This window comes from Geotrypetes seraphini, chromosome 19, assembly GCF_902459505.1.
Source record: "Geotrypetes seraphini chromosome 19, aGeoSer1.1, whole genome shotgun sequence".
In the NCBI taxonomy this organism is placed as follows: domain Eukaryota; kingdom Metazoa; phylum Chordata; class Amphibia; order Gymnophiona; family Dermophiidae; genus Geotrypetes; species Geotrypetes seraphini.
The window spans coordinates 32844075-32863600 of NC_047102.1; the positions used below are offsets into that span (position 1 = coordinate 32844075).

Genomic DNA, 19526 nt, shown 5'->3' on the forward strand with positions numbered 1-19526 from the left:
CATAAATCAACATCTGATGGCTCTGCAGTAGCAAGTGTTAATCTGGTAAAGACAATTGCCTGCTCAGATTCACAGTGCTGGTGAACATGGTGAGCCTCCCCCCCCCCCCAAACTACCCTACCCAATGGATAAAATCCTTTGTCTGACCTTAGTAATAGACAGGCAGATCAAGAGCTCACAAGCTGGCCTCTTCTAGAAAGGAGAAGTTGTAAGTGTCATAGAATAATAAAAAGGGCCTAGGATAGGCACGTGGGATCTCTTGGAGAAAGAAAGAGATAATGGTTACTGCGGATGGGCAGACTAGATGGGCCATTTGGCCTTTATCTGTCATCATATTTCTATGTTTCTAGAGTGACAAACATTTTGCAGAGATAGATTCTCACTGACTATAAACTCAATCTTGAAACTCTTTCTTTAGTGTTTCCTGATACTTTCTGGTCACTGAGCCTAGTTACTAGGGGAGAGTCTTTGAACTTAACCCTTAGCCTCATAGGTCAGACATTATTTGGATTGATGACAGTACAATGTCAAGGGTGCATTGGTCAAACAAACCAGAAGAAAAATCTCCACAATCCAAGGAGAAACAAACAAACCACAGTGAATATATGGAGTAATGTAGGTGTGCAATTTATTCAACAATCATAAAAGCCTGTGCGATGGCTCAACACGCAAGTGTTTCGGCCAGTATGGCCTGCCTCAGGAGCCTTATTCAAAACATTCAGTTACTTGAGTGGTGTAGCCTACAATGAATGAAACACCTCATCCAAGTATTATGAATTCAGAGCTGCACACAGCCTGGCCTGATTCTGTGTCTGTACGAGAAGCCGCACAGAGTATCTTATAAGGTGGCAGGGTAACATATTCTGACATCTTCAAAGGAAGAAATGCATTTTTTTTAAAAGTGTATTGAAGGAACATAATAGTTGACCTGCAGGGAAACATGTTCAAACAGGGATTTTAAATCAAGGGCCATATCTGGTGTCATAAAAGAGTTTTCTTCTCACTGGTGCAGACTTGGTTACAGTAGAACATTGTTTTTCACATTCCCAGGACTATTCCTCTAAAATTGCTTTGCTTTGATGAATACTTGTATGTGTTTTTTTAATGCTTTTATGTATGTTACTTTGGAAACCGCTGAGACTTTTGGCGATATAAATTTTTAAAAAATATATAAATATCATATAGAGAAGAAATTATAAGACTAAACTTGGTTGTACTAAGGTTTTCTTTCCAGCCTTACCACCTGTGGAATTATAGGACTTACACGCTATAATTTGCATCGAAATAGGTTTAGTACGTGCATTAGAAAAATTGAATATACATGCAATGCCATTTAAGGCCTGATTTTATAATGGGATGCCTATATGAGAAGTCCAGAAAGGCACTTATTTTAAGCCAATATGCTAAAAACAACATATGCCTTTTGCAGAGACCTCCACATCCAGGCCAGATAGAATGCAAACACTGATGAACAAATAGGCACCTGCTCTGAAGTATGTATATTCTTTTGTTCTGAAAATCCACTGGTACCCACACAAGAACATGTACAGTATATGCGTGATATTTATGCGTGTGCTCAGTTATAAAATTACCCTTAAAATGGCCTTAGTATGTAACCAATATCTAGAGCATTAATAGGCCCTCCTCCCTTTCCTTCATCAAAAGAAACCAAAAGATCCCCTTCATAGAATTTGTTCTACCTTTCTTTAAAAAATAAATTCCTGGAAATTATAATGCAGAATAAGCAGGCTGGTGTTTTTAAGGTTGCGGTGGGCTTGCCTGTCTCTTTACAAAGATGCATACTTTTCAGAAACTAGAAAACAGAGTCCCACTCACGCCTTATCATTGAAAGTAATATTGTTGCTGGTCATCTTTATGGCCACTCCATCAACTACCATAAAGATGCGTATGATGGCAGGCAGTCTGTGCTTCGAGGTGTTGAACTCGCGTTTGATCTGGATATTGAAGTCCTCATAGGAACTTTTACAGTGAGAAGAGAAGATATAGTTGCAAAGGCCGGGAAACTGGAAATATACTGCATCAAAGCTTCTAAAATGGAAGTTTCCCCAAGTGGAACAAATACCAGGAGCATCAGTACTGCTGCGGCCTCTCCCTAAAAATATGAGGAAAACAGGTTAGGCACAGAATAGTTGGCAGATATGTTCCGAGACTCTGTGGCAGCTGGGTGGAAAGGGAATTCTTAGGACAGGGACCTTCTTAAAACAACCGCTGTTGAGGTTTTGTGGTTACAATTGGCTTTGTAATCTGCTATCTTATGGCTGTACTAATGGCTCACTACTGACATACATTAATGCTAAGTTTTAAAATGTATTCTTTAGTTATTCAATTTTCTATACCGTTCTCCCAGAGGAGCTCAGAACTCGAATCTGTGTGCTGTGTTTTAGAAACCATTTGGGATATGACCAAAGTAGCTCATTAATGCAGGTCATAATAATGCTTTTTATCAAACATTAATATAAGCAGATAAATTAAAATTATGGCATTATTGTGTGCTAATATAATGTGCAATATCCCTAGTGAGTTCCCTTCTCACAGTTTCCTACCCCTTTCTCACTGCTTCCTTTATACTTACATTAACGTGGGATTTAACATGCATTAATGCCAGAATAACATGTGTTATCCACTAACACAAAATCATGCTTTGAGGCTCAAATGCGGTTTAATAAATAGGCCTCTTAGCCTCCTATCTTTGGACTTGTTATTCTGGAAGAGGTGGGGTGGGGAGAATACATTGGAACTACTTATGTACCTTATCTGCATAATCATTTATTTTTAAAAAATTTTTATTTATAAGATTTTCAATTTTACAAGCATGAATTAACATTTAACACTTGATACAGATCGAGTAAATACAATTAATCAAACAAAGCAATAAGAAAATTAAACTCTTGTTTATTCCACCATATAGGAGATCAAGAAAATAAATTAACTTTAGTGGAAATTATCAAATAACTAATGCTAATAGATACACCTTCATTCAGCCGAATAGCAAGTCATATATCATTAGGCACAGTTACCAGACCTTTTTTTGACTCAATAAATTCTAAAAGCTGTTTAGGCTAAAAAAAAAAAGGAAATTCTTGTTCTGATAAGAAACATAACATTTTGCAGGAAACTTAACAAGAAATGTAGCCCCCAGAGCCAGAACCCTTGGCCTCAGGGCCAAGAATTCTTTCCTATGTCTCTGGGTTCTTTGAGAAAGATCTGGAAAAATTCTAACATTAGAGCCTAAAAACTGGCCATTCATATAACGAAAATACAGACATAGGACAAACTCCTTGTCACTTTCCAAAGCTAGGGTTACAAGCGTGGCAGTTCTATCAGTAACTACTTCTCAAGAGTTTTCAAAAAAATGAAGATAAGTTCATGTCTGCCTGTTTATTTACAAGCAGTTCTGCTGGAGTAGATTCCCGTTGAGGACTCCTAATATTGAGATAATAAGCTCTCACAATTCGTGGTAAATTTTCCAACTGTTTGGCTAAAGTCTCATGGAAATATTTCCTAACCATCTCCACCGGTGAGATGATAGGACATTTGGGGAAATTCAAAAATCTTAAATTATTCTCTTGGCTGGTTTTCAAAATTTTCCATTTTACGTGAAATAAATGATCTTTAACCATTTTTACTTCTATAGCTTTCATTTCCTTTTAATTTAACTTCTTGCTTCTCCACTTTTTCATTTAATGCAGATAGTAGTACCCCCTGTTGCTCCACCTTAGAAAAGACAGTTCCGTAATCAATTTTGATAATAGAGTCAATTTTAGGTTGGAATCCATGACGGATATGGCTTGCCAGAGCACTTCTAAATCAATTTTCTCTGGCTTTTTCAACTCCCCAAAGTTAACATTCTCACCTGACCTGAAGCAGGTCTCAACTGTTCCTTCGTTGTGCTGGGAGAACGCTGACAAAAATTACCTGCACCTTCCTCCAAGGAGCCCAGTGAAGGCATCCTTCTCAAGCATAAGTTCAATCTTCTCTCTTGGGATAACAGGACACCAGCAGCTATTTGCACTAAATCACTTCCAGGTTGGAGAGGAATCAGTCTCTGCTCTGGGCTCAGCAAAGCCTAGCTCATTCTCGCGCTGAGGTCTCCCGATGAATCTGGGTTAACCCCCGAGGTAGGTCTAGGATCTTCACCCGAATGGGCAAAAGCACTCATAATTGTCTGCTGTGTCATTCTCTGGGGGGTTCCAGTCAGTGGGGGGTTAGGGCAAGCAGTCCCTTTCCTCTTTCCCATATTACACGGGAACAAGTCACACCACACGCTGAAACTCAGCAAACAATCAGCGCTGTCCGCTCAGGTGCCTGTCGTCGACGTCATCTTGATCTTGATCTGCAAAATCACTGGGAGATCTTATTAAATCTCTCATGATATATAGGCAGTCTCTATAACCATTTACATGCTGCTCATTTATTACCAAAAGAAGACACAGCACAAGTTCCTGAAATATACCAAGACTTATAGCCCCTAAAGTGATATTTCAACAACCACTAAATGGGAAGCAAAAATTATTGGCCAGAATATATATTATTCAATACAGAAAACGTGAAGAAAGGTGCTATGTTGTGGAGATAGACCAGATGCTAAAAGCAAGAATTAACACACAGAGGTACCACATTAGCAACTTCAAAACAAACCAAAGTATGATGGTTATCAGCAAACATAGAAAACAAAAATTTATGAACTGCAGATATCTGTGGATTCTGTAAAACAGAGCGGGAAACAGTTACTCATCTTGTAACTGGCCACAAAGCGATGATGGCAGAAAATTTCTGTACAGAAAGACAAAGCAAAGTGGCACTTCTCATTCATTTTTTGTGTAATATGTTGTACCCTCACTTTTTGCATTCTGTAATTCGCTGACTGTCCAGCTTTCTACCTTGGGTTGCATACTTGAGATTTATATTGCACACTTGAGATCCATATTTTCCTTATGTCTATTTCTTATGTAATATGCTGTACCCTCACTTTTTGCATTCTGTAATTCGCTGATTTTCTAGCCCTCTTCGATGTGAATCGCCTAGAAGTCATCTGACTATAGCGGTATAGAAGAATAAAGTTATTATTATTATTCACTGGAAACTTTGTAAACATTGCAACATTACCACACTAGAAAAAAACCCATTGGGATCATGACCTTAAGACAACTGGGGAGAATGAAGAGGTTATGGCAGCCTGGGACATCCCCATCCCTCCAAAAAATAAAAAAGCTGGGTGAAAGAATGGAAGAAAGAGAACACCACCAGAATGACACTGATCTTAGAAGTGTGTCAGTCTCAAGTCCAATCCCAGTCCCAATTGCGTAGAAATAGTGTGACAAAGAGAATCCTCACGTACCAAGAAATGTAGTCTGAGACTAAGAAAAGAGAGGCCTGGAAACAGTGTTAGTTTATAGTATACATTTTGAATCATTACTCAAAATGAATGCAGAATAAAGAGAAAACATTGGAAGCTTTTTTGAAAATAGAGCAAGGTGAAGTCAAAATGAAGAATCTGAGGGACAAGAGGCAATATTAGGGTATAAAGGGTAATTTTATAGCTGGCCACCTAAGTCAATTGGACAGGAAGGTGCCAATTTTGACCCTAACTTTTAAAGACACATCCCACAATTTTGGATGCTACAGGCATGATGAAAATGAATTTCCAAATGCATTTGGATAGGTTCTTCTTATGGACTCCTGAAAGTTCTCTTTAAAATGATGCAAGTATTACAGTTAATGTTCAGTAAATTTGCAAGGCTGAGATCATCTTCCACATACCTTGGCTTGGGAGTAAGGTTAATTAAAATCAGGGTATACACAAAAGTAAGTTTCCAAGTTTAATTTACATTTTAATATACCGACCATCAGTGTGTATCTGGCCGGTTTACAAAGCTAAAAGCATAAAAGTAAATGTAAAAACGGCGTAAAAAAGGAAAGGTGAAACATAAAGTAGATGAAGACGGTGACATACCTGGACTTGAGGGAGTGGAGGAAAGGAAAGTTTATAATTACATCGTAAAAATAAAAGTAAATGGAGGTATGAGGGGAGGGGGAAAAACATCAGGGACTGAGTGTCGCTTCATAGAAACGGTTCTTTTGCAGAGTGTTTTGCAGTTGAAGAAGGTTATCGTCAAGCGCTAAGGAATGCGTCTTGGAATTAGAAGATTTTGAGTTTGGTTTTGATTTTATCAAGAGAATTTTCTTGGCAGAGGTAAGATGGAATAGCATTCCAGAGAGTAGGGGCTGTAACGGAAAAGTTTATATTTTGAGTAACTCATTGGAGATCTTGTCTTTGTAGATCAGCATTTTTTGGGACCAGAGCACTGTGCCCATATGATTAGAACACTAAGAGGAAATGTTACAACAGTCCAGGAACATTAGACATAAGAACACAAGAATTGTCATACTGGGAGAGACTGAAGGTCCATTAAGCCCAGTATCCTGTTTCCAACAGTGACCAACCCAGCTCCCAAGTATCGAGCTAGATCCCAAGGAATAAAACATTTGTTATGCTGCTTATCCTAAGAATAAGCAATGGATTTCCCCAAGCCAACTCAATAATGGCCTATGAACTTCCCTTTTAGGAATTTTTCCAAACCTTTGTTGAATCCTGTTAAGCTAACTGATTTCACCATATTCTCCGGCAATGAATTCCAGAGTTTAATTACACGTTGTGTGATGAAATATTTTCTCTGGTTTGTTTTAAATCTACTATTTAGTAGCTTCATCACATGCCCCCTAGTCCTAGTATTTTTGGAAAGAGTAAACAAATGATTCACATCTACCCTTTCCACTCCAATCCGTATTTTATAGACCTCTATCATATCTCCCCTAAGCTGTCTCTTCTCCAAGCTGAAGAGTTCTAGCTGCTTTAGTCTTTCCTCATAGGGAAGTCGCCCCATCCCTTTTATCATTTTCATTGCCCTTCTCTGTACCTTTTCTAATTCTACTATATCTATTTTGAGATATGGTGACCAGAATTGCACCTAGTATTCAAGGTTTTTGTAGACTTCAATCATATCTCCCCTCAGCTGTCTCTTTTCCACATAGCTTATTCAATTAAATGTGCCTAACAAAACTTATAAGTACTCGTACATAGGTATCACTGTTCTGGGATAGGCCATAGGTCCATCAAGCCTAGTATCCTGTTTCCAATAGTGACCAATCCAGGTCTCAACTAACTGGTGATTTCAAAAGAGTAAAATCGAATAAACAGTGAATTGGAATAAACAGTGAATTTCTCCAATTCCAACTTAATAATGATTTATGAACTTTTCTTCCATGAACTTCCCTAAACAGGAAAGCATTGGTAGTAATAGGAGTTATTGCTCAAGAAAGAGGATAGCTGAGGAATTGCAAAGATAATAAATGCCAAACAAAAGGTAACTGCATGTACTCTTAGCACCTCTCAGATTCTCTCAACGATGGTTGCTAGAGAATTAAGGAAAACCAGGGTGGACAAAAAAAACATGGTTCTCGGAATCCTTGGCCCTTCTAAAAAGATCATGTAAGACAGTTAAATGCATCTGTAAAAAGCACAAATCCCAGGATCCTATGAAGCCTGGCGATAAAAATTCAAAATTTATAAGAAAGCAATAAATGACTCTTGGTTAATTAAAGAATAAAACAACTCAATGAAATCTTTATTTGCTATCTTTAACAAACTGACAAAATCAGACCAACTTACTTCAACCAGTGACACAACACAGCCATCTGCTGCTAAACTCACATCCTTTTTTCAATCTAAAGTTAATAAAATTAGGGAATCATTTAATATTAATCCCTCTATCTACTTACAGTATTATAACCTAAAGGATCAAATAGTTAAAGGTAGCATAAGAACATAAGAATTGCCGCTGCTGGGTCAGGCCAGTGGTCCATCGCGCCTAGCTGTCCGCTCACGCGGCGGCCCTTTGGTCAAAGACCAGTGCCCTAACCGAGACCAGCCCTACCTGCATTCATTCTGGTTCAGCAGAAACTTGTCCAACCTTGTCTTGAATCCCTGGAGGGTGTTTTCCCTTATAACAGACTCCGGAAGAGCATTCCAGTTCTCTACCACTCTCAGAATGGGGTAGGCCACAGGGGCCAAAGCCTCCCCAAAGACTGGTGGTTGCTGGTCAGATATGGCTTTACTCCCCCACCCACCTCCTCCTGACGCTGTACTTTTAAATCTTTGGGTAGATGCAGTACAGCCTCAATGAGCAGGCCTGCCCCTGGAAGTAGAATGAAGGGTTCTGGGGCAGGCCTGCTCATTGAAACTGCACAGTGGCTGGTTGAAGATTTTAAAGTACAGTGCCATAAGGAGGTGGGTGGGGGAGCCGAGAGCTGGTGACAGGTTGTGCTGCAGGATTCCACTGGGGCCTAGGGTAGAGCCCCTGGACTACCCCCCAAAAACAAAACAGTGTTCTACTATCTATGAGTTAATCACACAACTTGGGATAGATTATGGGAGAAATTTACAACTATATCTATAGAATAAATCCATCACCTGAGTAAAAGAGTCTCAAAGAAATCCTGTCTTATAAATACCTGCCCATCCTGCTTACTGAATAAATCCCATTGAAAACACCAGCATGGCTAATAACATACATCAGCATGGCATTAGAAACTGGAGACTATCCAGAAGACATCACCGATATTATTCTGATTCCTATCCCCAAAGCTTCCAATTCAGATCCCACCAAGGTAGATAACGACCGTTTAGTATCATGGATCCCCCTGGATATCAAAACTTCTAGAACTGTTGTTCATGGTCAACTTCTCAGTTATATATCACATCATGACATCCTACATGGAACTCAGCATGGCTTCTGAACAAACCACAGCATAGAGACATTACTACTTACACTGGTAAAGGAAACAAGACAATCCCTAAGTAAAGGAAAATATATGATCCTGCTACAGCAATTTGAAATCTCTGCAGCTTTTGATGCCATAGAGCATAGGCTCAGCGAACTAGAAATTTCTGGTTTAGTCCTAAAATAGTTCACAGAATTTCTGAGTAAAAGATCTTACAAAGTTCAAAAACTTGATGAATGCTCAAGCCCCTGGTGAACAAAATATTGAGTACTACAAGGATCACCATTATCACCACCCTCTTCAACATCTACATGAGACACTTGGGTGGGCATCCTAATCCTATTATATGACATATTCCTGTCATGTCCTGCCTTAGTTAGACTCAGTCAACAATCCACTTAATTTGCTGTCAAAAAACATCACTACCATAGACAAATGGACCAAAGATAATTTCTTGAAATTGAATAAAGAAAAAAAACAAGATTGTATGGTTCACCCAAATCCCAAACCTCGCCTTAAGTACCGGTGAATTACTTCTGATAGAAAACCAATAAAAAGTAATCAGCTTTATCCTAGATCCAAGGTTAACCATGGAAGACCAAATCACATCACTAGTTAAGAAATCATTCTTTAAAATTTAGCTAAGATCCGACCAGCTTTCCTATTACTGCTCATAGATTACTGCAACTGCCTGTATGAAGGCATGTATGGTATACTCCTGTAAAAACTGCAACTCCTGCAAAACACTGCTGCAATATTGATCTTTGGTGCTATGAAATGTGACAGAGTATCCTCATTGGCTACCTGTCCAAATTAGAACAAAATGCAAGATCTCCTGCTTGGTCTACAAATCTCTATTTGGTCAATCCCTGGAAGCAATTAGCAAAAGATGCCCTCTCCTAAGAAACCATGACAACAAATAACAAGCCAGAAACATACATCATCGTTTCCAACAATAAGAAAACCAAACTAAAAACTAAAAACACCACCAACTATTTTTTGAATATTTAGGAGCAAAAATCTTGAACAACCAACCTGCTGGTTAAAATCAGAACTTCACCCTCATACATCATCTCTAGGAAGAGTGTAAAAATGTATCTATATGAAATCTGGTCTTCTCACAAATTTCAACCCTCCCTATGTCGAAATGATCTAACAACCATGCCTAGACAAGTTCCTGCTGAACCAGAACATAAGCAGTTAAAGCTAGTCTCAGTTAGGACACTGGTCTTTGAGCAAAAGGCCGCCACTTGAGTGGACTGCTGGACACGATGGACCACTGGTCTGACCTAGCAGCAGCAATTCTTATGTTCTTATGTAGCTAATTCTTTATGTAATCTGCAAGGAATAAAGTGGACTATAAATTACCCATAGCATTGATAGTGTACCTATCACCTTGATACTTTGTATCACTTTGGTCATGTGTGTTTACAAAGAAATTCTATATCCAAACTGACTAACCTTAACCTGGTGTTTGCAGTGCAGCTGTGAGTTTGTTTTGCCTCTTTTTTTACAGAAGCTGTTGAGTAAATGGCCTTGTCCTTACCTCCCAGAACATCGATGGTGTATATCTGGAAACAGATCAGGAAAGCCGTAAGGTAGGTCCATGCTATTCTTCTTTCAACCTATTCCATGCCCACAAATTCCAACCAGGAAAAAAAAAATAGAAATGTGATTGAAGAGCTAAAGAAAAAAATAATTTATACTAGTGGTTCTAAAACTTGTCCTAGTGATTTAAAGCCAGTCATGTTTTCTATATATCCACAGTGAATATGCAGGACAAATATCTGCATATATTTGAAAGCCAACCAGACAAGTAGAAAATTACTGGACTAAGTGTATAGCCCTCGATGGAGACTGTCCCAACTTTGTTGGATAGGCTGAGAATTTTTCATCTATGCAAATTTTTCATCTGTGTGTTCATTTCGGATATCCTGAAAATCTAACTGGCTAAGAGATCAACAGGAGAGGTGTGGAAACCATTAATTAATCTGGCTACAGTCTACAGTGCTAAGTACACATTTTTCATCAGTAAACAAAAGGAATGAAGAATAGAGACATGGGAAGTTGTTTTCTGGATTTAATTATTGCAGCTATTAAGACACATTTGATTCCCAAATCTCACACAGAACAAACTAAAGAGGACTAAGCACATCTTTCTTAATTTAATAATAAACGCTTGCTATAACTGATTTGGTGAAAAATCAGTTCTTGGGGAAACTTCATAGTTACTGTATTTTTCACTCCATACCGAACCATAAGACGCTCCCTAGATTTAGAGTAGGAAAACAAGAAAAATAAAATTCTGAACCAAATTGTGCACCCAGCCTCCCTCACTCCCTGCTAGGCTTTGCACCCTTTCCCTCCTCCCTGCCAGGTTCTGCTCCTTATCCCCCTTCCCTGACCTGAAACCTGCCACCCCTCTCTCCTCTGGTGATCTAGTGGTAGGCTGGGACAGGAGGGATCCGTCCCAGCCGACTAACAATCCTCCTCCCTCCCCCACTCCTCCCGGTACCCTTTAATAACACAGCCAGCCCGCCAGCCCTTCCTTTTAAAAACTTCTACCCGCTGGCCCTTCCTTTTAAAACACCCCTGCCCACCCGCTCTTTTAAACTCCCCTGCCCTGCAGTACCTTTTTAAATGCCCCCTGAAGCTGGGTGGTCCAGCAGTGTTTGGGCTGGCAGGAGCGCGCTGTCTGCGCTGCTGCCTGGGCTCGCCTCGCTTTCTGAATGGCTGGGCAATACATAATACCCGAGCTAAGTACCATACAGCATTACTGCATACCAAGAATAAATAAGTTGGTTTAATAATAAAATAATTAATGCACATAATGCTTATATAGTGGAGAAGACGTTTATCAATGATAGCCCGTTTGCAAGCCAAGTAACTAAGATTAGTTCTGGTAACTGGCTATGGGCACTTGAGATTTATTGTCTTCATCCTTGATGTGAATAAGCTGGGATCTTTTTGATCTTGAGTTGGCCTTTTTCTAAGGGTTTTGAGTAGTTATACTGGTGATTGGATAGGATTTCTTACCCTTATTTCAAAACATTTAGCTGATATCGTTAAATAAATATATAAATATAAAGTGCAGATGTGCAATCAGCATAGGAAGAAAAGGGGAAAAGTAGGGTGTATGTGAAATCCTCTCAAAAATCAATCGTAAAAATCATCAAAAAAATCAAACAAACAGTTAATGGTAAAAAACAATCAATTGGACTAAATCTTCACAAATTCATAAGTTCATAAATTCATATCACCATTATGTCTCCGTTCATCAGTCGCAGATCACACAAAAAATCAAGTACAAATAGTGAAAATCATGATAGAACGCTGAGGGACCAATAAACTTAGCTGAATCTTCCAGTTCATGTAGCCACCATGTCTCCACTATTGGGTAATCTCAAAACATTTCTTTTCAGAGATGCTTTTGAGATCTATACTTAGCTTTCCTTATTCAAAAACCTCAGACATCAGGCTTTACATTTAAATTTCCCCTTAATTCCTTTTGTATTTTGCCTCCCCTTTCTTTTATTTTAAGCAATGTATCCTCCCCATCTGTCCATATGTATCATGTTATGTCCTTATTGCAACTATGAATTTGTTCCCTTTATTTAATATTTAAAAAAAACGTTTAAATACTTTGGTGATTCAGACAGGTCGTGACCTGTTTGGGCCGCCGCGGGAGCGGACTGCTGGGCAGGATGGACCTATGGTCTGACCCGGCGGAGGCACTGCTTATGTTCTTATTTCTTAGGTCTTTCCAGGACCATAGAATGGTTATGTCTCATTGGGATTCTACTAAGGAGAAAACCATTTTTTTTCTTAGCATCCCTGATATGGAATGGGCTTCCCCCCAAAAATCCACACTGAACCAAATCCTAAAAAGTTTAAGATTTTAATTGAAAACCTATTGCTTTATGCAAGCTTTTGATGTCCAATGGAATGTGGTGGGGGTATTTACAAGTGACCCTGAATAGTACTGGTTTAACTCTTGTCTGATTGTAGTTTATATTTTCTCTCTTCACTAAACCACAATAGCAGTTATTAGCGCAGGGAGCCACGCTGAATGCTGCGCTGCTCCCAATGCTCATAGAGTTCCTATGAGCTTTGGGGCACTGTGGAGCATTCAGCGTGGCTCCTTGCATTAATAACCGCCATCATGGTTTAGTAAAAGGGGTGTGTATGTGATTTAGTTCTTTCCTATCATTTTTTTATGGAGTTCTTTTCCCTATGTTTCTGTTTTTCCTTTGTTCTTGGAAAAATTAAGTGGCATATAAAATTTAATAAACAGAAGCAGAACATATGCACTCGAGAGGACGTTTAGCCACTCAAAATTATATGTGCAATCTGATAAAGTGCACAGATTTGACTATAATAAAAGAGCCATTCAAGGGACATTTTTAGGAGTGTGTTATGAATTTACATGTTAAAAACTTTCAGAAGTTATATTTATGTATATCAATATAGATAAAAATGTAGAGTAATGAGAAAAGAAGACGAGATGTTAACAGTAAAGGAGGGGACCATTGGGAAGTTGCAAAGGAGGGAAAAGACACACAAATACCTGGATGTGAAGTCTTGCCTCGACGAGGCTCATCTCCCAAACAATGCAGCTGGCTCACCGACTGTGTATCATGGCATTTGCAGGAGAGTCACACACTTGACATTGTTATAACATTCTTTCCCTATAATAAAAGCCAATGAGTGTAACTGTATTCTCAAAGGAATAGATATGTGAAATACGGAATAAGTTTGCAATAGAGTTCTTAAAATCCTTTTCTCCACAGTAAAACTGAGGCAAAAGAATGTTATTGGCAATGTGTCTTCAGCTGCAGCAGTCAGGGAATTCCTGGGTTTCGTTGCCATGGAGACTTTTTCAAAACATACTAAAGAACCTGACATCATAGTGATGTCATAGGCAGCTTTGTTTAGGCATTTTAGTTGCTGCAATCTTTGGGGAATTTGTAGGATATTTAAGAACATGAGAAGAGCCTTACTGGGTCAGACCAATGGTCCATTTAGCCCAGTATCTGGACTTCACGGTGACCAATCCAGGTCACAAGTACCTGGCAAAACCCAAATAGTAGCAGACTTTTAAAAGATTGCGAATGGTACAGAATTCTGCAGTACGGTTGATTTTCGGTTTGAAAAAAATAGGAACATATTAGCCCCTATTACCAAAAATTACCCTGGTTGCCAATGGAGGCGAGAGTTCTGTTTAAATTTGCTTGTATTTGTTTTAAATTGATTTGGGGAATGTCTCCAGCTTAGTTTCCCATTTCTTCCTGGATTATTCCAAGTCCGCATGTAGAGTTCATTTGCATATCCAACTGTTAAATCCTGTCAGTTTAAGAGATTTTTTGATAGAACTCTTGCTTTTCAGGCAGCCAAAATGAATGACTAGCTCTATTTTATTATTTTTATAATAAAACTTTAAGTTTAAGCCATTCAAAAACAGAATTTGGTGTGATTTGTGACATTTGCTTTCGTTCTTTAGGGATGAATGCTTTTTCCTTTTGGAAGAATTTTTCTTGGAATTATGAGTTGTTTGAAGAATAAAGTTTGTGTGAGACATATTTCACCATCTGTTTGACTTCTGAATAAAGAGAAGTAAACTTGGGAATCTGAGTTTTGCTTGGTGCACAGACTCAAAGAAAGAGTGACTGGGTTTGGGGCCATTTTTTTGATTTTCCCGATCCATGTGTCGGATTTTGTGGTATTTCAAGCCTTTTTAAACATTAAACCAATAAAAAACTTGTTTGAACTCTGAAAGAACCCCTAATTTGCTTGAAAAGAAACACTTAAATTTACAATTTATAAATATCTAGAAATAGAAGCCCTATTTATGTGCTTAGTTGGTAACTAAGTGAGAATAATGAGGCTAGTACTACATAAGAGTGTTAAATTACATCAATATTGGTTAGCAAATGAGACTATAAGGTTATACCTGAGGCCTTGGAGAATGAAGTGGCTTGTCCTAGGCCACAAGGACCATTAGTATTAGAAGAGGCCTTTACAACTAGCTCAGCCCTCTTTCACCAATGTCTTCCTCCTACCTTGTAAACTCCTAAATAAGGCAATTGCTTATTTTTTTATGCCTGTACTTTTGAAGTCTAGGGCATAGGACCTCGTGTAACTCTTCTCCACTCTAGTCATTTAATGAACTGATATTTTCTGGTAGCCACTGGTGCTCTGGTAAGTATTTACTACTGGACATTTGTGAGAGTCAGGTTGTGTATCACCTTTTTCCTTGCATTTTCTATGTCTTTTCCTCATGGATTCTATGTCCATTTCTCTGCATAAAACATCTATTTTATAGATATTTCTTAATGATTCTGCAGTTTACCAATACCATTTCCCCCTCTGTTCCCACTATTCAGATGTCTTCAGGAAAGCGAGAAAATCATATTATGGTTGTAAGATATCCAAGTCCAATAACCAGAGTGGTATCCTTTTTAAGCTCTGGCGTTCCCTGACTAATACTGACTTTAAAACTGACCACTCCTCATCCCCTTCCACTGAAACCTTAGCTTGTTTTTTTCAAGAAAAAAATCTCTCTTATTAGACAATCTTTTCCTACAAGTGAAATTGAGTATTTCACCATATATTTTAAACACTTCACAGAGGAAATACCAGCTGATCGCTATTGGCACTCATTTACTCCAGTATCCAAACTTCAAGTTTCTAGATTGTGTGAAAGGATGAGAAAGTGCAAATGTTCACTGGACCCTTTTCCATCCTATTCTTAATATCTCCTCTCAAGCTATAACGTGGTTAACGGCTTTTCTGAACTTTTCTCTGGAAAACGGATACTTTTCATACTCTATGGGACAAATATCACTTACTCCCCTTTTAAACAAAGCAGATTTAGATCCTACAATTCCTTCTCATTATCGCCCAATCTTCAATATACCTTTACTGACATAAATGTTAGAATCAACTGTACCTGGTCAACTTACTGATTATCTAGAGAAATTTTCCTTACTTTAGTCATTCCAACATGTGTTCGTTCTAATTTTAGTACCAAAACCTTACTGATTTCTCTTCTTTCAAAAATTCAACAAATCCGTCTCCAAAACAAATATTCTATTCTACTTCAGTTTGACCTTTCTACAGCATTTGATGTAGTCCATCATGGTATTCTTCTTCAGTTGCTTTCAGACATTGGTCTCCACCAGGCAGTTTTGGACTGGTTTTCTAAATTTCTTCTGTACCATTCTTATTCAGTGAATTTTGAAGATAATACTTCTAACTCCTGGCAGTCTCCCTGTGGGGTTCCTTAGGGTTCCCCACTTTCTCCAATTCTATTTAATCTTTACATGACTACCCTGAATATCCTTAAGTTGTCATCTTGGGAAACTTTACTCACTTATGCGGATGACATTTTCATACTGATAGAGATAGATCCGGACACTTGACCTAGTATCTAAAGTAAATCTATGTATATCAAAACTTCAAGCCTGGGCACAGTCTGTCCGGATGAAGCTTAATACAACCAAAACCAAATTATTATGGTTAAGCTCAAAATTGGATTGTCTTCCTCCTTCTATAGCTTTTCTGGATCCTCTCTACAGATTGAATTTTCTGCTAAGGTTTTGGGAGTCCTTCTTGACTCCTCTCCCTCTTTTAAGGATCAAATCAACTCTGTGGTCAAAAAATGCTTCTTTAACCTGCGTTTACTGAGGAAGGTTAAACATCTCTTTCATCATCAACATTTTTTCCATATTAGTTCAGTCAATTATATTATTTCGTCTCAATTATTGCAATGTATCGACCTCAGTATCACAAAAACTTGTCTTCATAGATTGCAACTGATTCAAAATACTGCTGCAAAATTGATCTTTGGGAAATGTAAATTTGACCATGTGACTCCATTGCTCCCGGTTTATTTTAGAGTTCAATTCAAATGTGCTTGTGTTGTTTTTAAAATCCTATATGGTATATTTACTCCTCTACTTCCTTTATCTTGGAACATTTCCAGATTTTCCTTTGCAAGAGGTAATCAACAATTTAAATTATCTCTTCCTTTCAAGAAAGGGGTAAAAGGAGTCAAGATTTTTACTCAATCTCTGATTTTTAAGCTTTCTCAACTTTGGAATGACCTTCCACTCCTTTTAAGGACTTCCGGTTCACTCTAAGTTTTTCGTAAATCTTTAAAAACCATTTTATTTGCTAAACACTTTGAAAATTAATCTGCCGAAACTTAGTCTTTAGGGCTTTTATTTGTTAAGTTTATTGTAAACCGAGATGAGCTTTCTTGGATTGATGTCTCGGTATATAAAGCCAAGCATTAGATTAGATAAATAATATTTTAGGGTAAACCACTTTGGGATGATTGGTAAAGGGCAGTTAGTCAAACACAAACATATATCTAGTACAGTGGTCTCAAACTCGCGGCCCGCCATGTACTATTTTGAGGCCCTTGGTATTATAAAGAATGCTTCTTTATAGAAAACTTGTGCCTTAAGTGTCCGGCAGTCGCGTCCGCAACCTCCTTCAGCTCTCACCTCCTCCAGCACCGGATACACGCATAAGCTGCACCGCCTCCAATGATTACCTTACGTTCTGGAGCATTGCCCACCTCACTACTGTAACCTCGCGTAAGCGCTTTTCTGCGTCTGTACGTGATTGTGAGGTGGAGTGGAGAGGACAATCACGTACACTAAAAACCCCTCTCTTAATCCCATTCTACCTGCTCACTATAGACTAATCTTCAATCTCTGTTACCTCTTCAAGTTAACTGAAAAGTCATTTTTTTTTTTTTGTAACTTAGTCACCTTATTTACCAGACCCTGGCCATCCATCCCTGGCCATTATAGGACAGAAGGAGTCATCGGGGCTGTCGTAAGTGAAAGATATTTCCATCTAGAGTCTAGACCACAATTATATCATACTTGCTATCTCACTTGATCTCTCTGCCAGGCCAAACCACCAAAATAGTGTTCAGACCACAGACCTGCAAACCCATAAAGCTGTATTCAGTTCCCCTTATCCACAGCTCTTTGCTGTGACCTTCAGTTAGCCACATAAACTTAACTGTACTTAAAGTGGCATGAACATTCTGTTTCAATAAGCGTAAACCTCACATTGCAGGAAATAATGTCCCCATAAACATAGACATAGTCTGGTTATAAAATGTGCCTTTATTAGAAGCAAGAAAACCTTAACCCAAAGGAAACAGAAATATAAAAGCATAAACAGATATGTAGAGCCCATTTATATATTCATATATATAAATAATTTGCAGAGATGATAGCTCTGAATAGGGCATGATTTTTTTGCATCTGTTGTAAAGTGGCTTTGACAACGTAATTAAGTTTGTCTCATCCAGGTCCTTTTTTGGGTTGTCCACATAAAGATAAAGAATGCTGCATTTTAATCTATGCCAGAGAACTATTGGCCACTTGGATCTATGCATTTGTTGTCCCTCCTCAGTCCATATATCGACATACACAGTATAAGGTAGATTCTAATAAATACAGTGGCATGAGAAAAAGGCAGGAAGAAAACAACATCTGCAAAGGCAAAGCATGGACTTAGACTGAACTGTTTTTTGGGTGCAGGGCACTGCTGCTCTCGATGGTGCAATTGTTGCATGACTATGACTGCTTTCTGAATGACCGCTTGCGGCGCAGCTCCGTGCTTTCTTCCTGCTGCGGCAAGGTTCCAGGCCGCGGCTCGCAGTTGGTGTTGATGCAGCTGCAGCGCTCTACATAAGTGTAGTTACGAGTTACACGACTGCCATCTGGGCAACGGAGCTGCACCTGCCGCTTGCTGGTCTGTACTTCCTGGCAGCAGGTGCATTTGTGCGACATAGAGTTTGCTTCAGCTGAGTACCTGATGATGAGAATAGAAAAGGTGATGTAATCATCTATCCTACAAGTTTATTTAAAATTTGATAACAACGCTTATAAAAATTCCTAAGCGATGTACATAATAAAATTAGGGGACGCGAGGTAGTTAAAACATACTAACAAGACAATCTTTGAACAACAAATGAACAAGAACAAGGTGGAAGAAAGGGGTAGAACTACAATGGTTTTAAGGAAAGGTAACAATAAAGGAAAAAATAATAGATTGGGGGCAGGATGAGAACAAAATCTCTTGTGAAAAGTAGATGAGAGTTAAAGATTAAGCAATCTGATGTTTAGATAAGCCGAGACTAATGTCTTTAATCTTCAAATGCGTCTTTATAGAGACTTGACTTGGTAGAAGCTGTCCATGTAATGACATTTAAAATACTTCCCCTTACAAAGGCTGGAGGTGTTGCAAAGTGATGAGAGGTTCTGATCCAGTCTTCCTACTCACAAATCCCTTGATAATCTCCAAAAAGTATCTGAACCTCCCTGTGCTCAGTTTAGTTTGTAAACTCTTCTGGAAAGTGACATGGTAATCAACGGATTTATCTCGAAGACCACTAACACCATGGAGTAAATTTTCAGAAGATAGACTTAGTTAAAGCGGAGAGGTATAAATCAGCCTTGTTTGCAGCATGAAATGTATCAACACTGTCCAAGATCTGGCAGTACAGAGCAGCAATACATACAGCTGCCTCAGATTCTCAAAGAAAGGTGTCAACGTTCCATGAGAGCTAGCAAGTTTTACCAGTATGACGTGGCAGTAGGGTAAACATGGAGCAAGGTAGCAAGTAATTAACAAAAGCAGTCAAATGTGTTGAATAAGCTTCTGGAAATGTGTATTCATTTAAACTGACACGAGAA

At 38.6% G+C, this 19526-nt stretch overlaps 2 protein-coding genes across 4 annotated transcripts in view; both read right to left on the reverse strand.

The window, feature by feature from the left end:
* The window catches only part of LOC117352133, a 1164809-nt gene that overhangs the window by 501694 nt on the left and 643589 nt on the right, over positions 1-19526 (reverse strand). The window lies entirely within an intron of this gene.
* MUC2 (mucin 2, oligomeric mucus/gel-forming) overlaps positions 17942-19526 on the reverse strand; it is a 186906-nt gene continuing 185321 nt past the window's right edge. For all 3 annotated transcript variants that reach the window (XM_033928255.1, XM_033928256.1, XM_033928257.1), the window contains one exon: positions 17942-18642. In XM_033928255.1, coding sequence (XP_033784146.1) covers positions 18405-18642 — 238 coding nt within the window. In that variant the 3' untranslated portion in view covers positions 17942-18404. The remainder of the gene's footprint in view (positions 18643-19526) is intronic.